The sequence below is a fragment of the Melozone crissalis genome, unplaced genomic scaffold (genome assembly GCF_028551555.1).
Source record: "Melozone crissalis strain CALT ecotype California unplaced genomic scaffold, PUWL_Pcris_2 ptg000004l_1, whole genome shotgun sequence".
Taxonomy (NCBI): domain Eukaryota; kingdom Metazoa; phylum Chordata; class Aves; order Passeriformes; family Passerellidae; genus Melozone; species Melozone crissalis.
Window position 1 is genome coordinate 40,229,602 of NW_026535782.1, and position 25,201 is coordinate 40,254,802.

General features: G+C 42.7%; 3 protein-coding genes and 1 non-coding gene across 7 annotated transcripts in view; all 4 read left to right on the forward strand.

The window, feature by feature from the left end:
- Positions 1-5,362, forward strand: part of UBN2 (ubinuclein 2) — a 46,727-nt gene extending 41,365 nt beyond the window's left edge. The window contains exons 16-17 of the mRNA XM_054271762.1: positions 528-617; positions 1,570-5,362. Coding sequence (XP_054127737.1) covers positions 528-617; positions 1,570-1,619 — 140 coding nt within the window. The 3' untranslated portion in view covers positions 1,620-5,362. The remainder of the gene's footprint in view (positions 1-527; positions 618-1,569) is intronic.
- Positions 5,363-11,186: 5,824 nt separating this feature from the next.
- TRNAR-CCU (transfer RNA arginine (anticodon CCU)) lies at positions 11,187-11,259 on the forward strand. Its single transcript has one exon. It is a non-coding gene; the product is annotated as a tRNA-Arg (tRNA).
- A 435-nt stretch (positions 11,260-11,694) lies between these two features.
- Positions 11,695-12,285, forward strand: FMC1 (formation of mitochondrial complex V assembly factor 1 homolog). Its single transcript, XM_054274773.1, has 2 exons — positions 11,695-11,826; positions 11,922-12,285. The coding sequence occupies exons 1-2, from the start codon at positions 11,698-11,700 to the stop codon at positions 12,114-12,116; spliced, it is 324 nt and encodes a 107-aa protein (XP_054130748.1). The 5' UTR covers positions 11,695-11,697; the 3' UTR covers positions 12,117-12,285.
- A 2,390-nt stretch (positions 12,286-14,675) lies between these two features.
- LUC7L2 (LUC7 like 2, pre-mRNA splicing factor) overlaps positions 14,676-25,201 on the forward strand; it is a 29,901-nt gene continuing 19,375 nt past the window's right edge. For 3 of the 4 annotated variants that reach the window (XM_054274735.1, XM_054274744.1, XM_054274752.1), the window contains exon 1: positions 14,676-14,814. In XM_054274735.1, the coding sequence (XP_054130710.1) occupies positions 14,754-14,814 (61 nt within the window). In that variant the 5' untranslated portion in view covers positions 14,676-14,753. Of the gene's footprint in view, positions 14,815-23,531; positions 23,551-25,201 lie in introns of those variants that run through there. The other variant, XM_054274760.1, reaches the window with a different exon arrangement.

Below are 25,201 nucleotides of genomic sequence, written 5' to 3' on the forward strand. Positions count from 1 at the left end.
TTCATTGTTATATTCACGGTATATGTTTAGTTTTGAACATACTTTTTTGGTTAACTTATAATACTTTATTTTTAGAAAGGAGTTTAAAAGTCTTCAAATGTCACAGTTCAAATAAAAGACTTAAGGTGATTCCTCAAAGTAGCCTTAACTCAACAACCTCAGATATCAAACAGCTCTCTTATGAAGAACTGTCAACCACAATGGCATTTACTTTTTCACACTTATGTGGAAGCTGTTTATGTCCTTAAGCTATAGGAAATGTTGGTCTTTCTGCCAAACCAAAGTATATGAAGAGTTGCATCCCAATAGCAAGGCATGGTCCTTGCTCTGACATTTGACTAACTGTATTTGAATAGGTTTGCCTTTGTTGACTTATTCCAACCATCAGAATGCTATCAGGTATTTATTCTTTGTTGTGGAGATAAGCTGCTACTGCTAGACTATAAAAACAAAAACTTTATTTCACAGAGACTGCCTCTCTCCTCAGGATTTATTTTTTATCTTTGTTCTCCCTTTTTTCCCTCCAGACTTACTGAAGGGTTTACAGCCAGGTGCTCAGCATGCAGCAACGCTGTCTCACTCACCTCTGCCTGCTCACTTGCAGCAAGCTTACACAGGTAAAGACATGATACATTTCTTATTTTTAACTTACTTTAACTTAAAAGTCAGATTTCTGCTTTAGACTGAAATATAATCTACATCAGTGCTTAGTTTAGAGATGGCACAACACAGGGACAAACATTGGGAGCAGCTGGCAGAACGTACTCTATTGTAGCAGTATTTTTTGGAACCTGAATTTTTTTCCCTACTTCTCTTCAATATCAGGAACAAAAAAAAAATCAAAAATTCCAGTACTTTACTGCAACAATTCTAGAAACTGAAGTGTACAAATTCAGCTAGTGGGAAAAAAAGAATAGTACTTACTGGACAGTAACATGATTGTTTATACGCTGCATAAAGTTTTTTCCCACTAAAAATTTTTATTTGTCCTTTGAAGGAGAAACTGACCTTCCAGCTAAAAGCTTTTTTCATGTTTTTTATAAGACACATGTGAATGGTGGGATGGTTTCTTAATGGAATGTCTGCTTTCCTTAGGAATTTTATGCTTAATAGGAGATAGTTTTATTGAGAAGAGAAACTTGAAACAGAACATTTTATTTTTCTGTTTGTAAGGCTTAGAGCAGGAAAATTTTCAGAAAGCTTTAGAAGGTGCAGTTTAGAGTGTATACCTTTCTTTGTCACCTGTATGTGTTTTCTGGGGGCCAGGAGAAGGAATGGGAAGGGTGGCAGCTTGGTGGGCATTCTTCGTTCTTTGAGAGGTTCTCAGTACCAAAAAAAAATTGGGCAGTGTTTTGGTATGAAGCTTGATATATCAGGTTTCAACAATGCTATTTCTAATAAATGACCTACAGAAAAGATTCAAAGTCTTCCACTCAGTAAAGACCATGTACTTTTTGGTGATGCTAAAGCTGAACCTGCCAAATTCTTGTCTCTCCTACTGCAATTTACAAAAACAAAAGTTCACTCATGCTTTTATTCTTCCCTTTTGTTTCTGTCTCTCAACTACAGATGGAGGCCAAAGTAAAGGGGACACTAAGTTACAGCGGAAAAACCAGTGACTTCTGGACAAGCAAGGGAGCTGAAGCAGTTCTGGTTGGCTGACAGAATCTGCCCAGTTGGGAAAGTGCTTATTGTCACAGGGCTGCTGTTTCTGTCAATGTTTACATATTCTGATCCTAAGCACTGTGGTGAGAGGAAGAAGAAAAATAAAACAATACTTGATCAAAGAGAGAAGGAAAAGGAGGACTGGTCCTCCTGGTCATGCAAACTGGTCGTAGTTTGATATTGCCTAAAGAAACAACCTTTTTTTATCTGCTCTGATTGGCTCTTAAAAGAAATTGATCGTCAAACCCACAGCAGCACCAACATTTTGTTTCTGGGTGAAGTCCAGTGAAAAGTGGAAATAGTGAAAGGTGCTAGAATAGGTTTCTCCTTTCAAGGTGGAATCATCCACTTCCTTAGTGCCCAAAGTGCCCAGTATAAGATGACGTGTAGGTCCTGAGTGTACTATATGGTTGTGGACCAAAGGTTATGTAGAATAGAGATGGTGCTGGGATACTTTGCATTATAATTAAACCTTTAGACAAAAGCAGTTTCTGATAATGGGCATTGATCCAGCTTTAGAAGGCTGTTTTGACTTTAGGGAGCCTACAGATGTATGCAGTCTCAGTAGAGAATTGTCTTCAAAACCAGATCTGGTACATCAGTATGTGAGACACAGACTATTTGATTTATTTTCAGGGTTTTTTTAGTACAAAAGTTCTTATTTAAGGGAGGAAGGGGATGGAAATTCATTTACATGAAAAGAAACCCATATTTTATTGGTCAGACTAGCATTTCTTTCCCACATTTTTTTTAAAATCACACTTATATTTCAGTATTTTCATTTGTTAAACTTTCTTTTACCTTGTGCTTATTTGCTACTGGAAAGATACTCTATTCATGTCTTTCATGAACAAGTTCTTTTCTCATTCTCAGGCTTCATCCTTTATGTAACTCCTCCCAGAAGCCATGCATTATATTGATTTGCTAGTTAAAGAAAGCTGATTGTGACCTGTTCCAGAGTCAGGTAAATACTGCTTCAGGCATTAGCCAAAGAGGAGTCGTTCAAAAGCGACCAGAGGTGCCTTCTCTTCTGGGGGCTGAATGGGTTGTCTCCAGCATTTCCAGCCCCTGCTGGCCTGGGGAGTTTTACCTGAACTCTTTCTTACATGGTAGCACAAGACTGCAGAGCTGGCTTTGTTGTTTGGTTTTGTTTTGGTTTTTTTTTTTTTTCTTTGATAGCAATACATCAACCAGTTCACATGTAAGATTAGGAAGCATCCAGCACGTGTTGCACTTTCGACACTAGGACAGAACTTTGCTGTTGAGTCCCTTGAGCTGTCAGATAAAAGGTGAGAATGGCAGAAACTAAAATAAGTCATAGGGAAAAGGAGCAAATAAATCAGTATGATGCCCTTCTCCTTCAACCCTGAAACATTCCTTTGACCAGAGATGCTGAAATTCTTAGTAGATAGATCTTCTGGTAGTTTGACTCAGAGACTGAACCAGACACTGCTGGTTATCTCACACCTTTAGAGAGACTTTGACCCCTGAATAATGACTCTTCAATATATTTTGCTAGATTACTTAGAGCTTGCAGGTTTCTTTTACATGTGATTTATTTTTCTTAGATCAGACAACAATTTCTTTTCTATTTAGAGCTCATTTTAATTTTATATAAATATATATACATAAATTTAAAATAATATATATTGTGTATTTAGTATAAAAATGTTGGGTTGAGCTCAGCAATAAATGTTTTTGCACAACACTTCTGTGAAAGACAGATTGAATTAAGATGCATTAGTTCATTAGTTTCACTCCACAGCATCTGCCAATGAAATGCTTTTGAGCTGGCACTAATGTTTTGTATGTGGTGTGTTGATCAGACAAGCTTGCATCTCCATCAAGGTTGAGAGTTGAAACACAAACACTGTGTAGACCCTGGCATTAATACTGTACAAATTGTCAAAATACCATAAACTATTTAGAGTGCAAGCTTCATCTGATACTTTTTTTCTTTTCTCCAGGAAGGGTTGAAGGAAGCCAACTTTGTTTTTTGAGGCCCAACAGTTCTGACAGAATGTTAATTCTCTGAACTGTGTCAAACCTGAGAACTTTAACAATGCATGTAGCTAAGGGAGTTGTGGCAGTGAGCCATTGGGCAGCAATATATTTAAAGGACCCCGTCCTAAGAGAGTTCTACCTCTTCTGTGTTTTTGTCATCAAGGCATCCCATTCAAATTGTCATCTTTTGTCTTCATACTTACTGAAATTTAGGCTGGGAGACTTGGAGCCCTTTATAACTACAGCACAAATTCCCTTTCAACATTCCTTTCTTCCTGGAAATACACTTCATCTTCAGTTGAAGAGTATCCTCTCTAAATCTTGAGGGCAGGAGTAGTTCTACCTCTGTGTCCTATTGAGCTTCTCAGTCTTGGGAAACAAGTAAACTAAAACTTATTGTGGAAATAAATACTAGGGTGATGAAAATAAAGATGACCATACATTGTCTGTGACATCAGTTCAAACAACCTCCAGCAGGTAACTCAGTCATTATACTCCTGTTATTCATTATACTCCTGAGTGTCTTTTCAATGAACAACACTGGAGATGGGGACCCTTTACTTGCTGTTTTCTATTCTGCTTGGTTAAACCTAGCAAGGCCAAATCAAAGGAAATAATAGGCTGGTTCCCAGAGACCTTTGCAGGTGGCATAGACAGAATGGGAAAGATTACTGCAACATTTGAATGCAAAATTAGGTTAATATTTTACTATCTTCTGTGCAGCAGCTCTTCTGAAGACATTTCCCCCCCCCCAGGTTTTTACTACTTTTTAAGGGCCTTTGTTAATAAATAAACTGTAGTTGTACATACTAAATAAACCCTCAGTATTCACAAGCAATAAGAAAGCCAAGTAGAGCTGTCTTTTCAGGCAGTAGGGCTGAACTTGGTTTGGGGATTGTGTATGAGCTAATGTGTCAAGCTCTCTGAAAGCCCCAAACAAATGCAAGCAATAACTTCAAACATAGGTTTTAGGTGTTGAAACTGTCTGGGTAGTATTCCCTGCTACATGATCCAAAGTCCCAAAAACCACGGTAGCTATGTGAAATCATTAGAGACTCTTGCAAAGAAAGAAGGCAGGCTAGATGAAAAACGGGCTGCAGTTTCCTGATACCTTGGACTATAACTGCAGTGTTCTCCCATTCCAAGACACAAATGGCCTAAGTCACTTTGTCCAGCCTTCTCTGTTGATTTGAGAAACATGTCTAAATACTGATCAACTGAGTCACAAGTGCGGATGCTGTGGGTTTCACATCTGTTTTCTGCTAATCAGAAGAAACTTTTAATTACCTGGGTTCTGCTTTGTGTTTGAATCTGATCAAAGTTGTCTGTTGCACAGATTAAGGGGTGGGACAGGTGCCTAAAGCCTGTTCCTTCCTGCAGTCCCATCACCTGACCCTTCCTCCACACTCCTTCTCCACTTGGTGCAAGACCCTTGAGGACATGAAAACAGAGAAATCTGCAACTCTCCCAAGCTGCCATCAGTTGTGTGAACCAGTAACCCTCTGGGAGTCACCTTGGACTCCAACTAACTTTATCACATTTGCTGCTACATTCAGAAAATGAACTTTTGGCTGTATTTATTAGCAAATTTTAATCTAGTTTACAGGGGTTTTTTGTTTTCTTTTGATTAGTTTTTGCCCACAGTTGGATTAGAAGCATTTGGGTGTTTGGGTTGATGGGTTTTTTTGTTTCGATTTTTGTTTGTTTTTGAGTGAATTGGTGAAAACACAGTGGTCCCTCTTCTACTTTTGTTCTGGATTGTTTTTGAAAATGGCATTGCAGGGAAAACCTACAGCCAAGCCAAACTGTGGAAGGCTTTTTCCCACAGCTGACTTTCATCTTTTGCTGAACTGGGGGGAAAATCATTAAAGGGACGCTTGGTTTTTTGTTTGGGCTTGTTAGTTGTTTTGGTTTTATTTGTTTTGGTTTTTTTTCATAAAATGAACCAGAAGGTTAACGCATTAGGCAAACAATTGATTCATTAACACTTTATGCAATTTTAATTTTATAGAAGTTTTTAAAAAGGTTGGTAGACTTTGATTGGTCCAAGCTCTGGTGAAATGGCTGTTACCCTTCATGACTTACTTGATTCAGGCCTTTGTCCTTTGTTTAAGTGCCTTTTTTTGTTTGTTTTTTTTTTTGTTTTAATTTTATTTCCCTACCGTCTTTAAACTTTTCTCAGCGATCCTGAAGTGCTAGCAAGCATTTTGGAGGAAAATCTTAAGCTTGCCAAGATGGCTTTATGCTGTTAAACTGGGATTTTTTTTCCCTTTTGTAAAGAAAAAAAACAAAAAACAAAACCAAGTGTGTAATGTGTGTAACTGCATAGCTGCTGTACTGTGGCATTGTTTCTATGTGCTTGTGCATTCTCTCTCACACGTGCACACACACACACACACACACAAGCAATATTCCTGAAACCTGTTCATCTTTCTCCATTCTCCTGGCTCTGTTAAATGCTACTTCAAGAATGAACATTTGTGCAAAGATGACAGTACAATAAAAGAGTGTGTGCATGAGTGTGTGTAAATGTGCACGAGAGAAAGGAAGTGGCTAACGGGAATGAAACTTGTTGCATTTTTCTCTGAAGGTTTTGAATTTGTTTCTTGATTAGGTCATGAGTAAAATGTTATAGGCCCTTATTAATGACTGGATTGCTTCACACAATCACTGAGTCTGAGGCAGAGATGTGTGGCTGACAGCCCCAAGGAGCTGGGGGGTAAATCAAGTTAAAATAGCAGCTTGCAACATATTTGAATTGAGATTAACTGCAAGAATCTTGTGTGCAGCTGATCATATCTGCTTGATACCAGTTACTGCAAGGATTCTTATATTTACCAAAGTTGTCACTTTCCACCATGCATCCTGTGTAAGAAAGAATTTGGTAAAACCTGCAAGAGTGCAGCTGCTAATTGAGTTTAAAGCTAGCTATGCTTCACATGCTGCCTAAGTCACTTGTCATGTTGTACTTTTCAAGTTGTACTTTTCAATTTGTTGAGATGTCATTAGTGGTTTCTTCTCTTACTATAATGAACAGTAAGTTCATGTGTTCTTAGCTGCAGATAAATCCTCATAATAGTATGTGTGCTTGTTTCCTTCTCAGACAAAGTTAGCTATCTGCAATAGATGATCTAGTGATTTTAACAGCTTTGTGCTGAGGATCTATCTAACTTATGATTATTATAAACATGAATACCTGAAATTAGCACTTCATTTGTGGACCAAGTGCTAAACTTAAGGTAACATGCATATGCATCACTAGACTGTTCTAGTTCTGTGATGTGCTTCCCCTAGGGAAGTTATAATTTTGAGTTGCAATATGAAAAGGAAGCATTTATTTTACAGAGTTGGAGTCATCCATGGGTGGAGAACCAGTGTGGAAAGCAGAAAATATGGTACCAAATATGTTCCTGTGGCAGAGAAAAGCTTAACGCAGTTCTTGGCTTGTCTTCACTTGTTCAAGTTAACCTGTTAGGCAAACTATGCCATAAGTGGATTTCTCCTACCAATCTAATGGTGCCGTTCAAAGATAGGACTATTGCTGGTAGCTCAGCCAGTTGGAGTGGTAGTTGAAGGTGCTTCTTAATCTGTCTTAGGTGCATCAGTGAAGTTACTTCAGTGAAGTTTACCACATTCACCAATTACGTTGTTTAGTTCCTTTTTAACACACATGCTCTTCATCCTGGACTGATCTGTGGGATGAGGAATCTACAGCTGGTGATGATGGCTGACTGCTGCACTCTCTAACAAATGGCGCTGTTGTAAAAATCTGTATCTGTCTACTGCTTAAGAAATCACTGCCAAAATAAGCAGCCAGAAGTATGCTTACTGGGCCACTGGAAAAATAACTGTTGCGTAGGGGAATGCTTTGTTTGTGGAAACTTCTGGTGAGGCTTCATCATCCTTTTTCTATGATGCAGTGATCCCTTGCTGCTGTAATAGCCTTTTGGGGCTCTAGAAAGCCCTGGTGCTGCTGTGAATTATGCTGAGAGATCAACATGGCCTGGAACTGGCCCAAAACTGGGGAAGTACAAAAATTCCCTGCTACTGTTTTTGCACACTCATAAGTAAAACTGCTAATCTTGTCAGTAGTCAAGGATATAGTCCTGTCTTTTGTAGCCATTTTTAACAGCTGTAGTTCTACCCCAACCACCACCATGTTTTGTATCTAGAAGTGTGTGTCAGTCTCTTCCATTGCTGTCATCTCCTGCTTAAACAATAACCATTAGCTACTAAGATTTTCTTTATGGTGAAGTAATCCCAACCAAGCAGTGTACACTATGTTTGGTTCCTATCATGCACAACACTAAAAGGGTTTTTTGTTTCTTCCTAGCAATGTGTGCAGATGTGTTTTATCAGTAAATAGTCATATTTGCTATTGTCTAGTACCAAGAGAAAAAGAGTGGGAGAGAATAAAACAAAACCAGTCAGAAGATGCCACTATCATAGGCCAAACTGAGCAGTTGCTGAGGTAGACAGAGTTTCATTGAGACTTAGCAGATTTCACCAGAGTGGGGGAAGAAACTTTTTTGTGTTCTCAGCTTTTTCCAGCTAAGGCCTTAGATTGATTAGTAGTCACTAATATCAACTATGCAGAAAAGTATTTACGTGTTTCAGTGTTACATGCATTCCTTTCCCCAGCTACCCCTCTTAACACATATTGAAATTTTACCCAAAGAAAATGGAGTATTTTTGAATGTCTGTAATGCAGAACTTTTTGCTAACATGAAAAAAATTGTATTTTAAAAAAGAAACCCTTTCACTGGTGCAACACGTAGTGTCAAGTGTCATGAAGTTGCTTGAGAGGGAAGCTGAAATCACTTCTTGTGACAGGTTTTGGTCTGAGACTTTTGTAGAATAGTCAGCTCTCACAATGGATTAAGAAGCTGCAGAAATGTTTTTTAATGTACAGATTGGATTTGGGAGGAAACTCATGAGACATCCCAGGTTTCTTTCCAGCATCAGAAGTGAATTAAAGTAAATTCTCATTGAAATGAAGTTGCTTCTAAACAAGGGGAGTTACCAGCTAAATAAAAACTAAATCCCAGTCCCCAGGTTCTCACTGGTCTTTTAGTCTTGTTGTATGTAACTACAAATAACAATTTAGCTCAGAGGTGAGAATTGTAGTATGTGTTTTATTGCCGGTGATTTCATCATGTAGCAATTAGTACCATGTTCTTGCATAGTTATCAAGATCTGTACTGGAAATAGATGGAGAAATTTTATTTTTGGACTACTGTAAAAAAAAAAAAAAAAAACAACAACAAAGTTAACTACTACTTTTTACCCCCCAAAAGTCTACTGAGGAGTACTATATTTTAGCAGTTAAACTAGTGTCCTTGTTAATGTGATTTGTCTCTTGTAGTCTTTTACTGAGAGTTAGAAGCATTTAATGAGTAATCCTTAAAAAGTTGCAATTCTCTAGCTTAAGATCAGTTGCTTATAATAAAAGGGCATCTGTGATAACTTCTGATGATACAAAATCTCTATGTTCATTGGGGGAAAAAAAACAGGTGAGGGTACAAGTCCCTGTAGCCTGCCTGTTAAGAGGGTCAGTGAAGAAGAGTGCCCTGCACAGCTAATGGCAGTGGGGAACATCCCCTCAACAGCAGTTTGGCCTCCATATCCTTTGTTTGGTGTAACTTCTAATATATATATATATATATATATATATATATATATATATATTAGAAGTCTGGATATAGTTTAATTTTACCTGACTTGCTGTGATCCCCTAGACAATGAAGGGCTGAGAAACTATTTTGCTGCCTTTCACTGGGGAGCTCAGAATAAAAAGCTGGAGGAATTTTTTTTTGTTATTAACACGTGTTAAATCACAGCTAGAATTCTTTGCATTCCTCGGTTTCTAACAAAGGAGTGTGTAGTTACTGGGAGATGGCAAACCCGTTTGAGTTGGTGATTCCTGTGATGCTTTCCTCAGTCCAACATGAATTTGTACAAGGCCACCTTCCTCCTTTTAACACTCGAGTTCCAGATCATAGGGCTTAGCAATGGAGAGAGGATCCCAACAGCCTTGTGCTTACCTGATGAGCTCTCCAGGGAAACTGCTCCATTAAATGCTCCCCTCTTGTGACAATAAGCCTGAACTCCAAATGCAGCTACATTTGGGTGGCAAGCACCACTTTCATTTGGATTTTTTAGGGAGGTGTGTTCCAATAACTTCAAGGGATACTGTGTTTTAAATGTGTGGTTTCTTTCCTCTCTCCTTATAAAACTGGACCTGAACACAAGTTTTGAGTTGTTGGGGTTTGTTTTTGTTTTGGGTTTGGTTTTTTTTGTAATAATCTCAGGACCTGAAAGATTGTAGCATTTAGTGTGTCTTAAAAATGATGTACTGTACCAGCCATGGATTTTGTAAATACACCTGTCTCCCTTTTTTGTATTTTAATTTTTTAAAAGTGTGTAAGGCTCTTTGCCAGAGGAACTGGTGCCTGCTTTATCTCCATCCTGAACTGAAGCAGGAAAAAGAAGAAGCTGCTGCCTCAAAAGCCCGCGTCAGTTCCAATGCATTATATTGTTCTGGTCAGTTTAATGGCTGTTAGTCTTTTGTTAGTTGGGAAGCTGGTTAGTTCCTTGCACATTCCCAGTTGTGGCTAGCAGAGCCCTGTCAGGGAGGCTAATTTTAACTCTCTTCTGTGTGACTACTTGACGTTTTCAGTCCTTCCAGGAACTCAGGTTACCTATCCCTGAGCAGTCCAATGCTTTCAGAGGTCAGGACTATTGGCCCTCTGTGAGAATAACTGGAGAGCATTTCATTTTATCAGTGCTCTGATCCAAACACAGTCATGGGGTTCGTATCCTGCAAACCTTGCGGGGAACGCTGCCTTCACCTGTTCCGGAAGGGACTTGCCCTTTTTTGCTTCCCTGAAAGGAGCACAAGCTTTTTTAGGCAGCAGACTTTGCTCTGGGATCCACCCTTGCCGGCAGACCCCTGTTCTGCAGTAGGAGCCTTACTCAATTTGGCATAGCTGTTCCCTGTCCCTGACTGCGACAGGCTTTTTCATGAGTGTACTTTTCTGTTTTTCTATGTGTCACGTGTCTGTGCTGTATGAAATAAAGAGGAATGTACATATTTGCTCTGTGTCTGTGATTTCTCACAAAAATAAAAATGGGGGAAGGTTTCACTTGAAGGGTCGGCCCTCTTGGGGCTTTTTGGCGGGTTTTTCTGTTTGGGGATGAGGGCCTTCTTCGGTCAGGGCAACCGCCCGAGCAAGGGTAACACTGCGTGCCAGGACCAGCGCTTAGAAACCGCAAAAGGGTCCTTGGGGCAGGAAGCCCTTCCCTGTGGGAGCACCGTGTTTTGCCGAGCCGCAGCCAAACGCCAGGGACGGACTGTGCCCCCGCCTCGGCCCCGCCTGGCCCTGGCTCCCAGGGGGCCGCGCGCAGCCGCGCCGGGCGGCGCTGCCCAATCACCGGCCTAAAGGATACGCGTCGTAAAAGGAGAAGGGGCGGGGATAGTGGATAACTAAGTGTACAGACACCACCCTCCCGCGACAGCCCCAGTGGCCTAATGGATAAGGCATTGGCCTCCTAAGCCAGGGATTGTGGGTTCGAGTCCCATCTGGGGTGGGTAATTTTTTTCGCACTCGAGCCGCGCAGCCTCTCCTTACGTCTGTGAGCCGCTCGCTGTCTCGAGTCTGCGGCTCTTCAACTTCTTCGTGGGCGTCTCCCCTTCTGGCTGCAGCGTGACCCGAAGCGTCTTTTAAACGGAGACCCCAGAAACTGGCGGGGACGCGCCCGCGGCCGTACGCTGCGCGTCTTGGACGACTCCCGGTGCTCCCGCTCCGTTACCACAGGCCGGTTACGAGGCGTGCAGAGGGCTCGCCCCGGCCTCGGCGCTCGAGCCCCAGCACTTCACCAGCGCCGATTGCAACGGCGCGGGAGGGCGGCAGAGAGTAGGAGGAGGCCGTCGCTCGCTCGGCGCTCGACTGCCCGCACTGCCGGGGCGCGAGGGCGAGGCCCGGCGGCGGCGCTCGATTGGCCGGCGCGCCGCGCGCGGCTCGGAAGATGGCGGCGCTGGGAGCCCCGCTGCGCACCCTGCGCGCGCTCCTGCGCGAGCTGCGCCACGCCGCCGGCCGCTCCTATCGCGACAGCCCCGCCTATCGGCACGTGCTCGCGGGCTTCCGCGCGCACCGGGTACGCGCCGCCTTCCCCCCCCCCGCCCCTGACCCCCCGGCAGCTCCCGGGGCTCGGCCAGGCCTCGGGGCCGCCCTGACCGCCGCTCCCCGCAGGTGACCAGCGAGAAGCTGTGCCGGGCCCAGCAGGAGCTGCACTTCCAGGCCGCCACCTACTTGTGCCTGCTGCGCAGCGTCCGGGAGCACGAGGCCCTGCACCGCGAGTACCACGGCAGGGGAGAGCGCTCGCCGCACGAGGTCGCCGGGCTCGTGGGCTTCAGACTGCCGCAGCAACCGGGAGGGAAGGGCTGAGGCGGGACTGCTGTGTTCGGTGTTTTTTCCTCAATGAATAAATATATATCCTAGAGCTGCCGGAATGGGCTGGGGTCTGTAGCAGGTGCCTTTTGTCAGGTGTAGGTTATGGCGTGAAAGGTGTAACTGGAGACAACCGACCCCTTCTGCCTCTATCAGGCCTCCCAGACGCCCACCCCGATCTTGTGAATGTGTGTCCTGACCCTTCCAAGGGTTGACAGAGAGGTTGTTTGCAGTGGAAAAACATGTCAGCCTTCACTGATGAACTGCTTGTCCTAGGGGTTGCAGGCGTTCGTGGTTCAAATGCGGGAGGTGAGAGAATTTGTCCAGTGTTTACTGAAGCATTTCCCAGCCATATTCTGTGTATGTGGAATTCCCTACTCTCCCAAGAACAAAGGTCTCTTCTGTGGGTTCTGGTGAGCACTGCAGTAGCACAAACCTCTTGCACCTTAAAGATTTTTTTGGTTTTTGCCCTGGCGGTGAGTGAGCAGTAGCGATTCAGAGAGGTGAATTTTTATGAGTTACATGTTTCTCCCTGTCCCTGAGAAGTGACTGCCAGCTTCCTGTGCTTCCCTCTCCCTCTGAATCTCAGCAAACCTGAAGGGAACTGACTGGAGGCAGTCACAGGAGGTGCACAAACGGGACTCACCTCACAAATCTGGAACAGTGAGTTTCTTTTTATAAAAGGCCCTGAGTTGTTGCTGTTCACAAGAGAGTGTTGTATTATGTGCAAGATATGTAAGAAATCTATAACAAGAAGGTATTTAAATGGCTAAAAATGTGAGGTTTATCTGGGGGGAAGCTTGAAGCAACTCTAAGAAAATTAGAGTGTGTTTGTTGGGGTATTTTTACTGCCAGGGAAAACAAAGTGTTTTGTCAGAAAAGCATTACAAAGAGAATCAGTTCATCTGTTTCTTCCTTCCCCTGTATTTAAAACTTGGGAATGGTTTAATCCCCACAGTATAGTGGATAGGCACAACAGATCCTTAAAACAGGGAAAATTTGGGCTGCTTAGGTAAGGCAAGGAGATGTGAACTACAAGTTTTAGGGTTCTGTTGACCAGAATTCCAGTTTGCAAGTCTCACAAGTTAAATGGTGTTTTTTTTCCAAAAGCCTTGATATAATAGGTGGAAAAGTATCAACCTATTTTCAGGTCAGTAGATAAAGTTGTGGGATGTCACCACACACTGAGAATGGCTGTTACACACTGCTTGTTCAGCATTATTTAATGAAAACCGCTGCACTCTGTAGTATATTGCTTGAGAAGGGAAATTAAAAAATAAAAAAAAAGAAAAAAGCGATCATTTGGCCAGACACAGATGCTCTTTAAAGAGTAGAAGGAGCTAAAGTGTGTATGGTGTTGGTGATAATAATCAGTAAAAATTCTAAATTTCCCCTAAGCATACCAAGGTACCTAAACAGACACTTCTAACAAGCATTGGTGTCTCTTCCATTTACTTCCCCTTCAATCCAACGTGATGACTAACAAAAGTAAATTTCGATTTTAAAGAAAAAGCAAAGCCAGGACATATCCTAATTAGCTGAAGAGCACTGGGTAGAGAATCTTTTCCTGAATGTGTTACAGAAGAGCATCTTCTCTACGAGTCCTTCTGAAGTAGAGATAATTGGGGTGAGGGGGGTTATTGTTAGGGGAGGTTGCGTGTGGCCATTTTTCACTCGTATGGAGCTAACCTTGAACCCGTCAACGCTTGGGGACGACGACAGCTGATCTTTGGGATGGGTTTGGGCACTAGATGGCAACACGATGGTTGACAAAGGAAGAGTCACAAAATGCAGGCGTTAGAATGGGTAAAATTCGTGGGTTTTTTTATGGACTTTGGTGCACTGTAAGTGGAATTATCAGCCAAATGTGCCGACAGCGCAGTTTTAAGGGAGGTTCTCCAGTTAGCGGGGTATTAACTTGTCTCACCGCGACTGTACTCGCACTTGAAGGAAGCAGAGGCCGTGGCAGTGGTGCTGCACACCAGTCTAAGAGGGAATTGTCCCCAGACGGGAACTGTCCCCAAGCGGGCACTGTCCCCAGACGGCAATTGTCCCCAAGCGGGCACCGTAGTCCCGGGGCGCTCCGGGGCCGCCCGGGACCCCGGCCCCGCCCGGCGCCGCCGCTGACCCGGAGACCGTGACGTCACGCCGGCCACGCGGGCCTTTCTGGCCAATCAGCGCGCCCCAAGGGCCCCGACCGGCGGCCCAATCAGGAGCTTCTCCGCTCGGTGCGTCACTAGCCGAGCGGCGCAGGCCGTGGCCAATGGGCGGGCGCCGAGGCCCGTCCGTGCTGACGTCGCGGAGCGGACGAAGGAGCGCAAGGCGCGTGCGCGTGGGTTTCCGTTCCCGCCGGCGCGCGCGCGTGGCGGGCGCGGGAGGGAGCGGGAGTGAGGGAGCGTGTGGGGGCGCGAGGCGGCGGCACCGGCACCGGCACGAAGCGAGTTTCCCGCTCCGCTTCCCACCGGGAAAGCCGGGCGGGAGCAGCGCCCGCTCCCTCCCTCCCCCCGCGGCGGCGGGGGAGCGGCCCCGCCTGTGACGCGAGGGGCAGGGCCGAGCGCCCGCCGCGCCTCGGGCCTTGTAGGCCGCTGTCGGCGTGACTCGGCCGCGCCGCGCCGGCCCCCCCCCGCGCTCAAGATGTCGGCGCAGGCCCAGATGCGCGCCATGCTGGACCAGCTCATGGGCACGTCCCGGGACGGTAAGTGCCTCCCCGGCCGCGGTGGGGCGGGGAGGAGGGGGCGGAGCCGCCGCTGCCCCGGAGGTCACGGTGGTACCGGCCGGGCCCGGCGGTGTGCGCCGTGATTGGCAGGCCCGAGGCCCGTTGCCCGCACCCCCGCGGGGCGGGGCTGCCGGGACCTTCGGCGGCGGGGTGGGGGGAGCCGGGCGCCGCCTCCCCCCGCGGAGCTGCCGGCGCTGTCCGCGGGCCGCGCTGGCGGTGCTGCTGCTGTTGGAGATCCGCTCCTGGCGGTGTCCGCGGCGCGCAGCCTTTCCGCCCGGCCACCGTACAGGGGCACACACGCTTGAGACGCTGATCACCGAGGGGCGGACCAAAAACATCCCCCCAGACCAACAGCCCCTTCAGCGGAGCAGGGTGGGGTTTTGTGTCGTTACAGAGTTGTCTGAATTCCGGCTCGAACCATCACGTTAGCCTGCAGGCGGGTATGGCTGTTGCTTTTGAAAGGCAATGTGACATTGACCTAAGTGGACAAACTCTAAAAAAAAAAGCGCCCTAAATAGCCAAGTAAAAGCTTAACGTCTGGAGGCAGTCATTCTCAGAGAGAGATGGGAGATGTACGGTCAGGTTTCAGATCGCTCTGCGATCACACAGTGTTGAGTATTGCTGCGCAAAGCTTTCTGCAGTTTTTGTCGGAGTGCACGGCGATCAGCTTGAAGTCTGAACCGGCAGTCGCCCCTAAATCCAGGTAGTTGGGGGGGCTGCTAGAGAAGAGCAGTTCCGCTTAGGCTGTGCAGTTCTTAACTTGCAAACAAGAGAATTCTGCACCCGCGGGTAGGCAGCAATTAGAGATAATTTAGATGTTCTGCATGTGGTACTCAGTCTGTAGTCGCTCTTGCAGACGTGTTATGTTTGTGGAATTAACTTGTTAAATTAATGGTTCCCTGCTCCCCCGTGCGCTGAGTAGGATGTGGAGGTGGGACGTACCTTGTATGTCCTGATCGTCTCTGGGTACTGGGCTCATGTGAAATGACAGCTTCCTTTAGTATAATCCAGAATTTCGAAAAACGTAACTGGTTTATGCATACTCCTTGTATCATGAATGCTTTCTGCAGAGTTCTAAATTACTGTTCTGCGAAAATTTTCTTCCAGAGTAAGGCTGTTTAGTGAGTTGCCATCATGCAGGATCTAATTTGGGGTGGTTTTGTCTTGCTTCAGAAGATTTTCCAATACTTCTGTTGTGGCTGCATATGTCTGAGTGCTTGGCAAAGCAATATTGTGCTTATGGAACTCAAGTCTTCCCAGTGTTGGCACCTAGATCGCTGTCTCAGTGCTACCCTAACATTACACAGAAGGTTTAAGGGGGGTGGAGGAGCCGTTTCAGTTTCTGAAAGTATTTTCTGTTGGATGGTGGGAGAGGAGTGTCATTTACTGAGACAGCTGCCCAGAAATGTTAAGTGACTAAAATCTAAACCAAGAATAGCCATTTCAGGCTGTGTTTTCTCTGGCTTTGTAAGAAGGCAGTTATTGTGTTGATAATTGTATTCCCCCTTCCTCCTGCTCACCCTGTAATTCCTAAACCACATGTGCTGAACTGTTCACAAACTAACTGGCTAGAAAGGAAGCATTTAAACAAACTGGGCAGGATGGGGAAGGATAGGGAGACAAGATGATTTGTAAAGCTGGTTTCCATTATTGGATTGAGGATCTCTGTGTAACACCATTCTAGTTTACAAAAAAAAAAAAGTCCAGTGGAGCTGGAGCATCAGCATCATTTATACTGAATTGTACACAGGGATTGAAAGTGAACCTTTTTTTGCAGAGCTGGTATGTAAGAAACCAAGGCCAGGCTCAAGGTCATTGAAATATTACTAATCTTGAGAATAGTGGGCTTTGGGGTTGTTAGGTTTTTTTATATTCCTGTTACCTTTGACAAATAGTCTATTTCTGTTAACATGCAAATTGCAGCTTTTCATTAGAATGTGTCAATTTTTTTATTTCTTGGTAGGTCAGAACTTTAATTTCGTCATTTGTCCCCATTGCCTTTGATTTTGCTCTCCCTGGCAACACATTAGAGTTTAAAATGCAATAGAGTTTCTGAAAAAAAATAATCTTTCTTGGGCAATGTTTTTGTTTTATATTATTCAATATTACAAACGCACTTTTTAGTTTTGTACTTTACAAAGTCTGGCAGGTCTTTTTGTCTTGTTAAGGTTTTTTTCAGAAGCCTAGAAAATGAAGGCTTAAAAATCTTACCTGTTTTAGAAAAGGTACATCAAACATTTGATCTTGTCAGTGGGAACAGAAAAAACTCAGAGGTAAATTTAAAACAAGACCGTGCCTGAATATGTGTAGGGGTTTTTTCCCTTTTAGGTTTTAGTATCATTTGTAGAAAATATGAACATGCTCTGAAAATGCTTTTGAAAATTCCACAATCAGATGCTCAAGCATGGTTTTAGGAGATGAGCTGTAGGCTGTGATTTGTGGGACGATGCACACACTCGTTATGCCTGGTGTCCCTAGGGCCAGAAGGGAAAAGCCTGGAAGGTGCAGTGATTAAATGTTGTTGTAGATCTGCTGTGAAGCTCTAAGAACACCTAGAAAGCTCAGCTCCTATTGATCACAGCGATTCAGAAAACAGCCACAAGGCTGTAAGAATGTTAATGAAAAATCATCTGTGCTGGAAAGGAGACTTCTGTGTCAGACCGGGCTGCCCAGAAGCGGGTGTGCTGCCCCTGCCCCTGGCTGTGCCCTTTCCCAGGGGTGTGCTGCCCCTGCCCCTGGCTGTGCCCTTTCCCAGAGGGCCCTGTGCCTGTGGGCAGGGACAGCTGAGAGCTTCCCCACTTCCCTGGCAGCCTGCTGCCTCCCTTGGCTGAGTTTGGGCAGCAGGATGGACGCGCTTGCAGCCACAGGGCCTGGCTGGAGGTACCAGCCAGGATGTGGGCTCGGCAGCCCCTTGGCAGCTGCTCCCTGCTGTGTGCCTGCCCTTGCTCGTGTGACAGACACCTGACAGAGAGTGGGACTGAGGGGACTTGGCCGCTGCTTCTCAGGACTTGCCTGTGAGTTGCTGTTCTTAGAATGCAGCTGGGTTAACTGAAAGGCAGTTGGATTGGTGAGGCCAATGCAAAGAAATGTCTGAATGGCAGGAGTGGTTCTTTTACACACCTGAGAAAAACACATATTAATTATTATTTAAAAACACGTGAGTTTTTTAAAATACATTTCATATTACCTAGGTTAATCTTCTCTTGCACACTTCTCTGACAAGTGGAAAGCTGAATTGGAGGATGTGGACTGTGCCAAAATTAAAAAAAAAAATCAAAAGTATCTTTGATTTCGATGCTAGTAAAAAGCTGGGCTTTTTTTAATATAGTCGTGGCTGCAGGCAGAAAAAAAATCTCTGAAATGGCATTCCAAGTACTGATAACCTGCCATACTTAAAGAGGCTTTAAATATAAATTACTGAATATATAATCTGGGTTTTCCAAATATTAAGAGATAAGTAGTGCTGAAAACCAGGTGCTAATCTTACGTGCTCATATATTAATATTTTTTGTTTGGCTTTTTTTTACTGTTATCACTTGAACTAAAAGAGTTTTTATTCTGTATATCAATAGTTAAAAGGTTACTTCAAGTTGATTTTTTTGTTGTTGACTGGAGCTGCAGAAACTTGTCTTTTAGGAGTACATAGCACATAGAAAGGTATTACTTTTATTTTTTAAAATACTGGTTTTGAACTAAAAGTTGAGTAAGCTTTTCTTAATAGTACGCTTAGGTAAACCCTGCTTTTGCCATCCCAGTTCTCCAGAAAACAGGAGTGAACCTTACAGATAGGATCATAACTGTAAATTGAGTCCTTTGCAAATTGAGTGAAATGTTAACAATTGATATTAGTATCCCCAGGATTGGGTCTTCTTCCATAATATAGTTTAAATGGGCAAAGATTGAAAAAACTTTGCTGTAAAAGGCCTTATGGGGAGGATCCCATTTGCTCTTGAATCAGTTTATCTTGCCCAAGTGTTTCATTTTCACCAGGTCAGTCATTTGCTCTGCCTTGCTGCAGGAGTGAGTGCTGGAGTCAGCCTGAGGAACTGGCTGGAAGCAGAGGGTGGAGCAGGATTGTTACTTGTGACAGTAGTGACAGACACAGCAGATCCCAATGGCCCTGGTGCCACAGAACATCTTGGAGCTGCCAAGACTTGACTGTTGCAAAGAAATGTGATGGTGGTTTGCATTTTTAAAATAACTGCCACCTCTTCAGAATTAGACCACAGTCTAGAAATACAAAAATCTAGCGAAGTTAATTCGATTCCTGTCTTGGTTTGGAAAGACAGGTGCTTGCTAAGGAAGGCAGGAGCCTCCCCTGAAATGGAAAATGTAAAACAGCTCCCATATGCTCTGAATTGCTATACATTTTTAATTAGGGGCTCTCAGGCAAAAAAAATATGGGCACAGGAAATAACAGTTCTTTAATAGGGAAGAAAATAAAAGAATAAAATAAACCATGCTGCAAACTGAAACAACGCTGACAGAGTCAGAACACAACCTGACAGCTTGTGGTCAGGGTGTTAGTAGCAGTCCCATTGGAATTGTGGCTGCTGCCCTCCTGCAGTGTCAGGTGTGGTTCTCTTGGAGCAGGGATCCTGTAGAAAGGTGCAGTCTCCCTCTGAAGATCCAGTGGAAGAGGAGGCAGCTGCTGTTCCTCTGGGAAATCCAGTGGAGAAGCCGCGCTGGTGTTCCAGAATTTCCAGATTATATCGGGGTAGGAATGAGTGGCTCCTCCCTCTGGGCTCACATCTCACAATGGGATGCTGTAGTTCTTATCAGTCATGCAGTGACATTCAGTAGCCTGTTATCAGCAGCTGTCCCCCCAGGGAGGAGTGCTTGTGGAACAGATAAGGAAAACTGCCCACTGAACAGAGGGCAACTGCCATACAGGTGGCAAATAGAATACATCTTGCCTTGCAATCTGGGACAGTTCTCTTTAAAAACAGGTGAATTTGTGCATGCTTCTGAGCCTGTGGTCATGAAAAGGTTCTCCCAAGCATCTTAACAAATACTGTGCTGTGTGACTAGCAGAAAAATCTCCCAGCCTTTAGACAGAAGCTGTATGTATAAAGTGTCAGTCAGCACCTCCTTTTGCTTCACCTGCCAGCTTTTTGAGCTGAGCTGTGTTGGAAGTCTTCAACTCAGTTCTTCAGCTGTTACTAGCAAACGCACTTTTCTTGCTATAGATCATCTTCTTCTTCCTTTGAAGCTTGTAATACCCTTTTTGCATCTGTTCACATCCTAACTGGTTTTTCTGGGTTATGCTTCAGTTATCCTTAGTAGTGGTTAGTAATGTGTGACTTTTCTGTCCTCATTGTTTGGAAGGAATTGAAGTGACACTCCTGTGCTTATTTTATTCATCCTGTGTTTGGTGGCACACTTTATATGGTAACAAAGGTGTAATCTAGAACTTGTAACCTATTCTTTAATTTCTTTGTTTTAGTATGGGGTTATTGAAGGAATTCTGTGTATTTAACAATGGGCGAAGGGTTTATGTGGATATTTGCAGGGTTAGGTAGATTTTGGTTTCCATTTTGCTTCATGCTTGGAGGTAGAAGGTGGTATGTGTGTTTAAACTTTGACAGATCATTGTTGAGGATTTTGTAGCCATTTTGGGTAGCTCCAGGCTGAGAGCCAGGCTAGGGAGCCAAGAGTCTCTTCCAAGAGCTCTGCTTTCAAATACAGAGCAGCAGCAAAGGTAGAGAAAAATATCTCATATACAGGAATTTCTGCAAAACCTCCCCAAAATGTTGAACTGAAATCAGCTCAGAAGTCTGAAAGTAGTCAGAACACATGAATGTCATGAAAAGGTGCTTTATTTGTGTCAGGACAATTTGTCAATCAGGAGTGATCAGGTTTGAAGAGCAATGACTCTGTTTGGTGAATTGTCTGTATTTTCTGGCTTATGTTATAAAGTTCTGATAGTTCAAACCTTAAAAATTATGAGAACAGTGAAGAATTTGAGGAATTATTCTCTATTTGGGATGCTGTCTAAAATGACATTTATGAAGAAGCAAATGGGCATATTCATACCTCAAGGAAAACAACTTGTAATGCATTGGCTGCAGGATGGTCTCATTATAGTCTGCATTCATTAGTGTTGCTTCAGTCATGGGGTAAAACAGAAGCAGTCCTGGTTAGAAATCTGTATTATTCTAAAAGTGTTAGGATCAGGACATGAGCAGTGTTTAGTGAGGAGAGGATCAGAATTAGCTGCCTGCCTGTTCACTGTGCAGCAGGAACAGGATCTCCTGTGCCTGCATAAGCCTCAGTTAAATCGTGGTGTTGGATACTGGTTAGACAGGGCTTGCTCTGCGGGTGGAATTTGATACACAGTTTTTAAACACATACTCCACCCTGTTCGTAGCTCTTGAATAAATGCCAACATGTTGGGACTCATGCTTCAAAAATTTGAGTGGAAAGTTAACCATTTTTTGTTGCTGTATCTTAGTTCAGGAAGTCAACAACATGGAAATGAAAATTCACTTTGTTTCCTTTGCATGGATTGCACCACTGGTTTACAATTAGAGGTTACAGTTGGATTATAAAGGGTTATTCTCACCAGTGCTCTGGGATTGTTGACAGTGGTGAATTAGGGTACATCAGAACAGTAAGAGATGCTGGATGAAAGAAGTCATTGTCATGAGTGTGTCACTATGCTAAGCATTGTTGATGCATTAGTGCTCGTTGTGCTGCTTTGTGATTGAAATACACTGAACAGGCATGACATTGTGGTGGCCTGCTAATAGATTAGACTTGGGAGTTCAAAGTGAATTGTGTAGTACAAGTGCACATTGTAAGCTTAACCTCTGGATGTTCTTTAATCAGCAGTGTGCACTGGTCTTAAATATTGATGTTAATTTTATAGTCAGTATGTTTTATATCAAATAGAAAACTTCCTTTAGAAAGTTTACATTACTGCCATAATCTCTTGAATACTTGTATATCTTGTGTGCAGTTTCCTTATGCTTGTAAAGGATATGGAATGTGCAAGTATAGAAGCTTCCTTGGTGTTTAGCTTTTTTTCTTTTCAGTTCTGTTTCAAAGTTCTCTGTTTACTGGGAAAGAGAGATGTGGTTTGGGACAGGTACTTGCAGTAAAATTAAAGCTGATGCTTCTTGGGGAAAATTTATCTTTTCTCCACATAAATTTTATCAACCATACAATTTTTCTTTTAGTGGAAAAAATCTAATTGGAAACACAGAGATGGCTTACAGTAATAGATGTTGACTCCTGTTATGCCCTGGTAAATTACTTTCATTTCTGTAATGAGCATAATCTTAAAGATCAAGTAGTTGAATATTGTACTATTCTTCAGAGGCAGGGTTAAATAAACTGCTATTCTGATTGATTTAATTATTTACCTATTGAAATAGAATTTGCAATAAGGTCTGAAATATCAGTGATGGTGTCCTCTTTATAGATGTGCAAGAGTACTTCTGAAACTTAGGTGACTGCAGCCTCTGGGTGTATTACTTTCTTATTACAGAATAAATAAAATATATTTAAAAAAATATTTTTTGATACTCATTATTTAGATTTACTATTCACTTGTTTGTTTGCCCATACAGAGAAGGCATCAACTTCCCTACAGTTTGACAAGCAGAAGTAGCATCTTGGTTACCTGCTGTACTGCAGAAGTCCTTGTTCTAAGAACACATCTGTTTGTGTTGTTTTAGTTCTTAGAAGGCATCTGCATGCATCTCATTTGCTGTTGTAGGCAGAATATCATGTGCATAGTGGATCCACAGATTTTATTCTTCCCTCCCCCCCTCAGCAGCCTATGTAGATCCCAGGCCATCACATTCTCAGGATGATTCATGTGTAGGTCAGCAGCAGAATAAATCCTCTGTCTTTGCCAAGACTTGTGCACTATTTAGGAATATTGAAGCTCACAAAATTAATGAAGGAATAAAAGCATTTTCTTCTGAGGCTATCAGACTTGCAAATGAGCTGCCAGAGGGACACAACAGTCAGTCACTGTTAGAATGTGATATACAACACCTTTTTTTTAAATAAACTTTTCCTTCTGAAACAGCATATATTAAAAAGAAATGCAAATGTATAAAATTGCTTTTTGCAGAAAAGAAAATGTAAATACCCCAATCATAATTGTAAGGGAACCTTTCTAAAAGTTTTTTAGTGCTTAAATAAAGGCACAGTACAGAAAGAATAAAAGTTTAAAATACAAATGTGTAAAGTGTTCTTTAGGTTGTTGTTGATCAGTTTCTGCCACTTTTTTTTTCCCTATGCTGTCTTCCTCTGGTTGGTAATTGTGATTATCATTCTAGTCACTTTGATGAAAAAGGACTGTATTTCAGCTGCACTATCAGTGCCTAGTTGTGGTAGAGGTGTGAAAAAAGGTAATTGGAGGTAATGTCTGTGAAAATACTATTTGCCAACATTACTTAAGGAACGTGAGTCTTTCAGCAGTTTTTTGGTCTTGGTAACTCCTTGACTCCTATGGCTATTAGGCCATCAGCTTTGGGGTTTTTTTTAAATACTTTATTTTGTTGATGTGTCTTTATATAGAAGAATCTTTACAGTCAACATGTATTTCTAGATGCTGTGTTAAAATTGCTGGCAGAGTCTATTTTTCTATACAAACTGAACAATCTGGCCCCTTGTTTTATTTATAAAGGTTCAATGTATCTTTGCCTGCCTACATCAATCTGCAAGGGAGTGTCAGAAAGGCCCCGCATTCGCCGAGCCGTGAGTTATCAATAACTTTTCAGATGTGTTAATGAATGTGGAACAAACGCAGTTATGTGTTTTAAAAAATAAAGATCCACCTCCTAAAAAGAAAAAAAAAATAAGAAGAGCAAAACTCTTTACTGCAGTAGTAGGCATGATTATAAAGGGATTACTCTGAATTTTTAGTACTGTAAGTAGAACCAAGCAGTAAGGTTGCCCTCTAGAAAACCTATTGTTGAACTGCTTTGAAGCTCTTTGGTGTGTGGGTTACAGGTTTTACCTGTTGTATCCTGCAGGCAAATTAAGCTTGTGTTGTTTATTAAAGCTTTTGTTTACTTAATAATCTGAACCATGGCCCATCTGAAAATGCTATATATTAGCATCCTACACATAGAATGAATATTTTAAAATCTGATTACATAACAATAAGAAAGGTTTGACTAAAATGATACAGGTTTTTTATTCCTCTCTCTTGTAGTTAACCTCAGTAGTGAATATGGCTTCTTGAATTGTTTAAGAGATTCAAATCTAGAAGTTTAGAGTTTCAAATCATGAAGCCATTAAAGAAAACTTGAATAACTGCAAAATGTATCTAAAATATACTCTCTAAGTATACTCTCTAATATACTCTCTAAACTATTTGATGACATGGAAGAGGCTGCTATCTGAGCTTGCTGTATGTCACTTTTTCTCCCAGCAGCTCTTTCTGCTTCAGTAATTCACCAGTAGGTTTTCAATTAAGAGAGATCATCTCAAATTATGTTTAAAATAAAAGGCTGCATCCTTAGAGAGATTGAGGTGTTTTATCATGCCTGTGTCTTAACAAGAAGAGAGCCATTGCAGTGATCTCTCTTCTGAATTTCAAACAGTGACAATTATTTTACTCAAAGGGAGACATGTTCAGCCCTCATCCCCAGAATACCAGCTGGTTACTTTGTTCTGAAGACTTCAGGTCTTGCTCCAGGAAGGGATTATTTAACCTTGCAATTGAACTTCAGTGTCTGGGCACGTTGATGCTTCTGCTGATGCAGGAGCTGCAACCTGCCACAATGAAGATGTAATTAAGATGTTCCAGCCCAACAAACAGCACATAGAAGAAAAAAGAAAAAAGGTTTATCATATGAAGATATGCAAACACCTCTAAAATATTTTGCATATAGGCTATGCCCGTATGTTTGATTTTTTTTTTTCAGGTTTGTAAGCATTTAAAATCATTCTTCTGCCAACTCTTTATGCTACTCCCATCAGATTTTAAAGGGTGCATTGCATCCAAGAGCAAAATCATAAAACGAGTATCAGGTGGGATTTGGTGAAGACTCTATGTGTTTCATTTTGTGTTTATGAGGTTGCTTTGATATGCTAATTCTTGCATAGAAATACGTCACTATTTCATGCAAAGTCTGAACAGAGAATTATATAGCTCATTTAACAAATGCTATTGTATCATAGTGTTTTTAAGCTAATACTGACTTTCTGGTTTCAAGCACTTTTCCTGCTGCATTTTTGAAGGGGAAGTGTGAGAGTATTTTTAAATAGCATTATAAAGCATTAAAACACACATTTGTGGTTTTGGTGTTGTTTGCCAAAGAAGCATAGAGTGTTTTGAGTTCTAGTTTCCATAGCCCTTCAGTATGTGACAGGGCACTGTTAACGCTTTGCATGTAACCTG

Excerpts from the sequence above, each read along its gene's own strand:
- FMC1 (XM_054274773.1), top strand. The coding sequence starts at position 11,698 with ATGGCGGCGCTGGGAGCCCCGCTGCGCACCCTGCGCGCGCTCCTGCGC. Across the intron at positions 11,827-11,921 it reads CGGGCTTCCGCGCGCACCGG|GTGACCAGCGAGAAGCTGTG; the intron begins GTACGCGCCGCC and ends CGCTCCCCGCAG.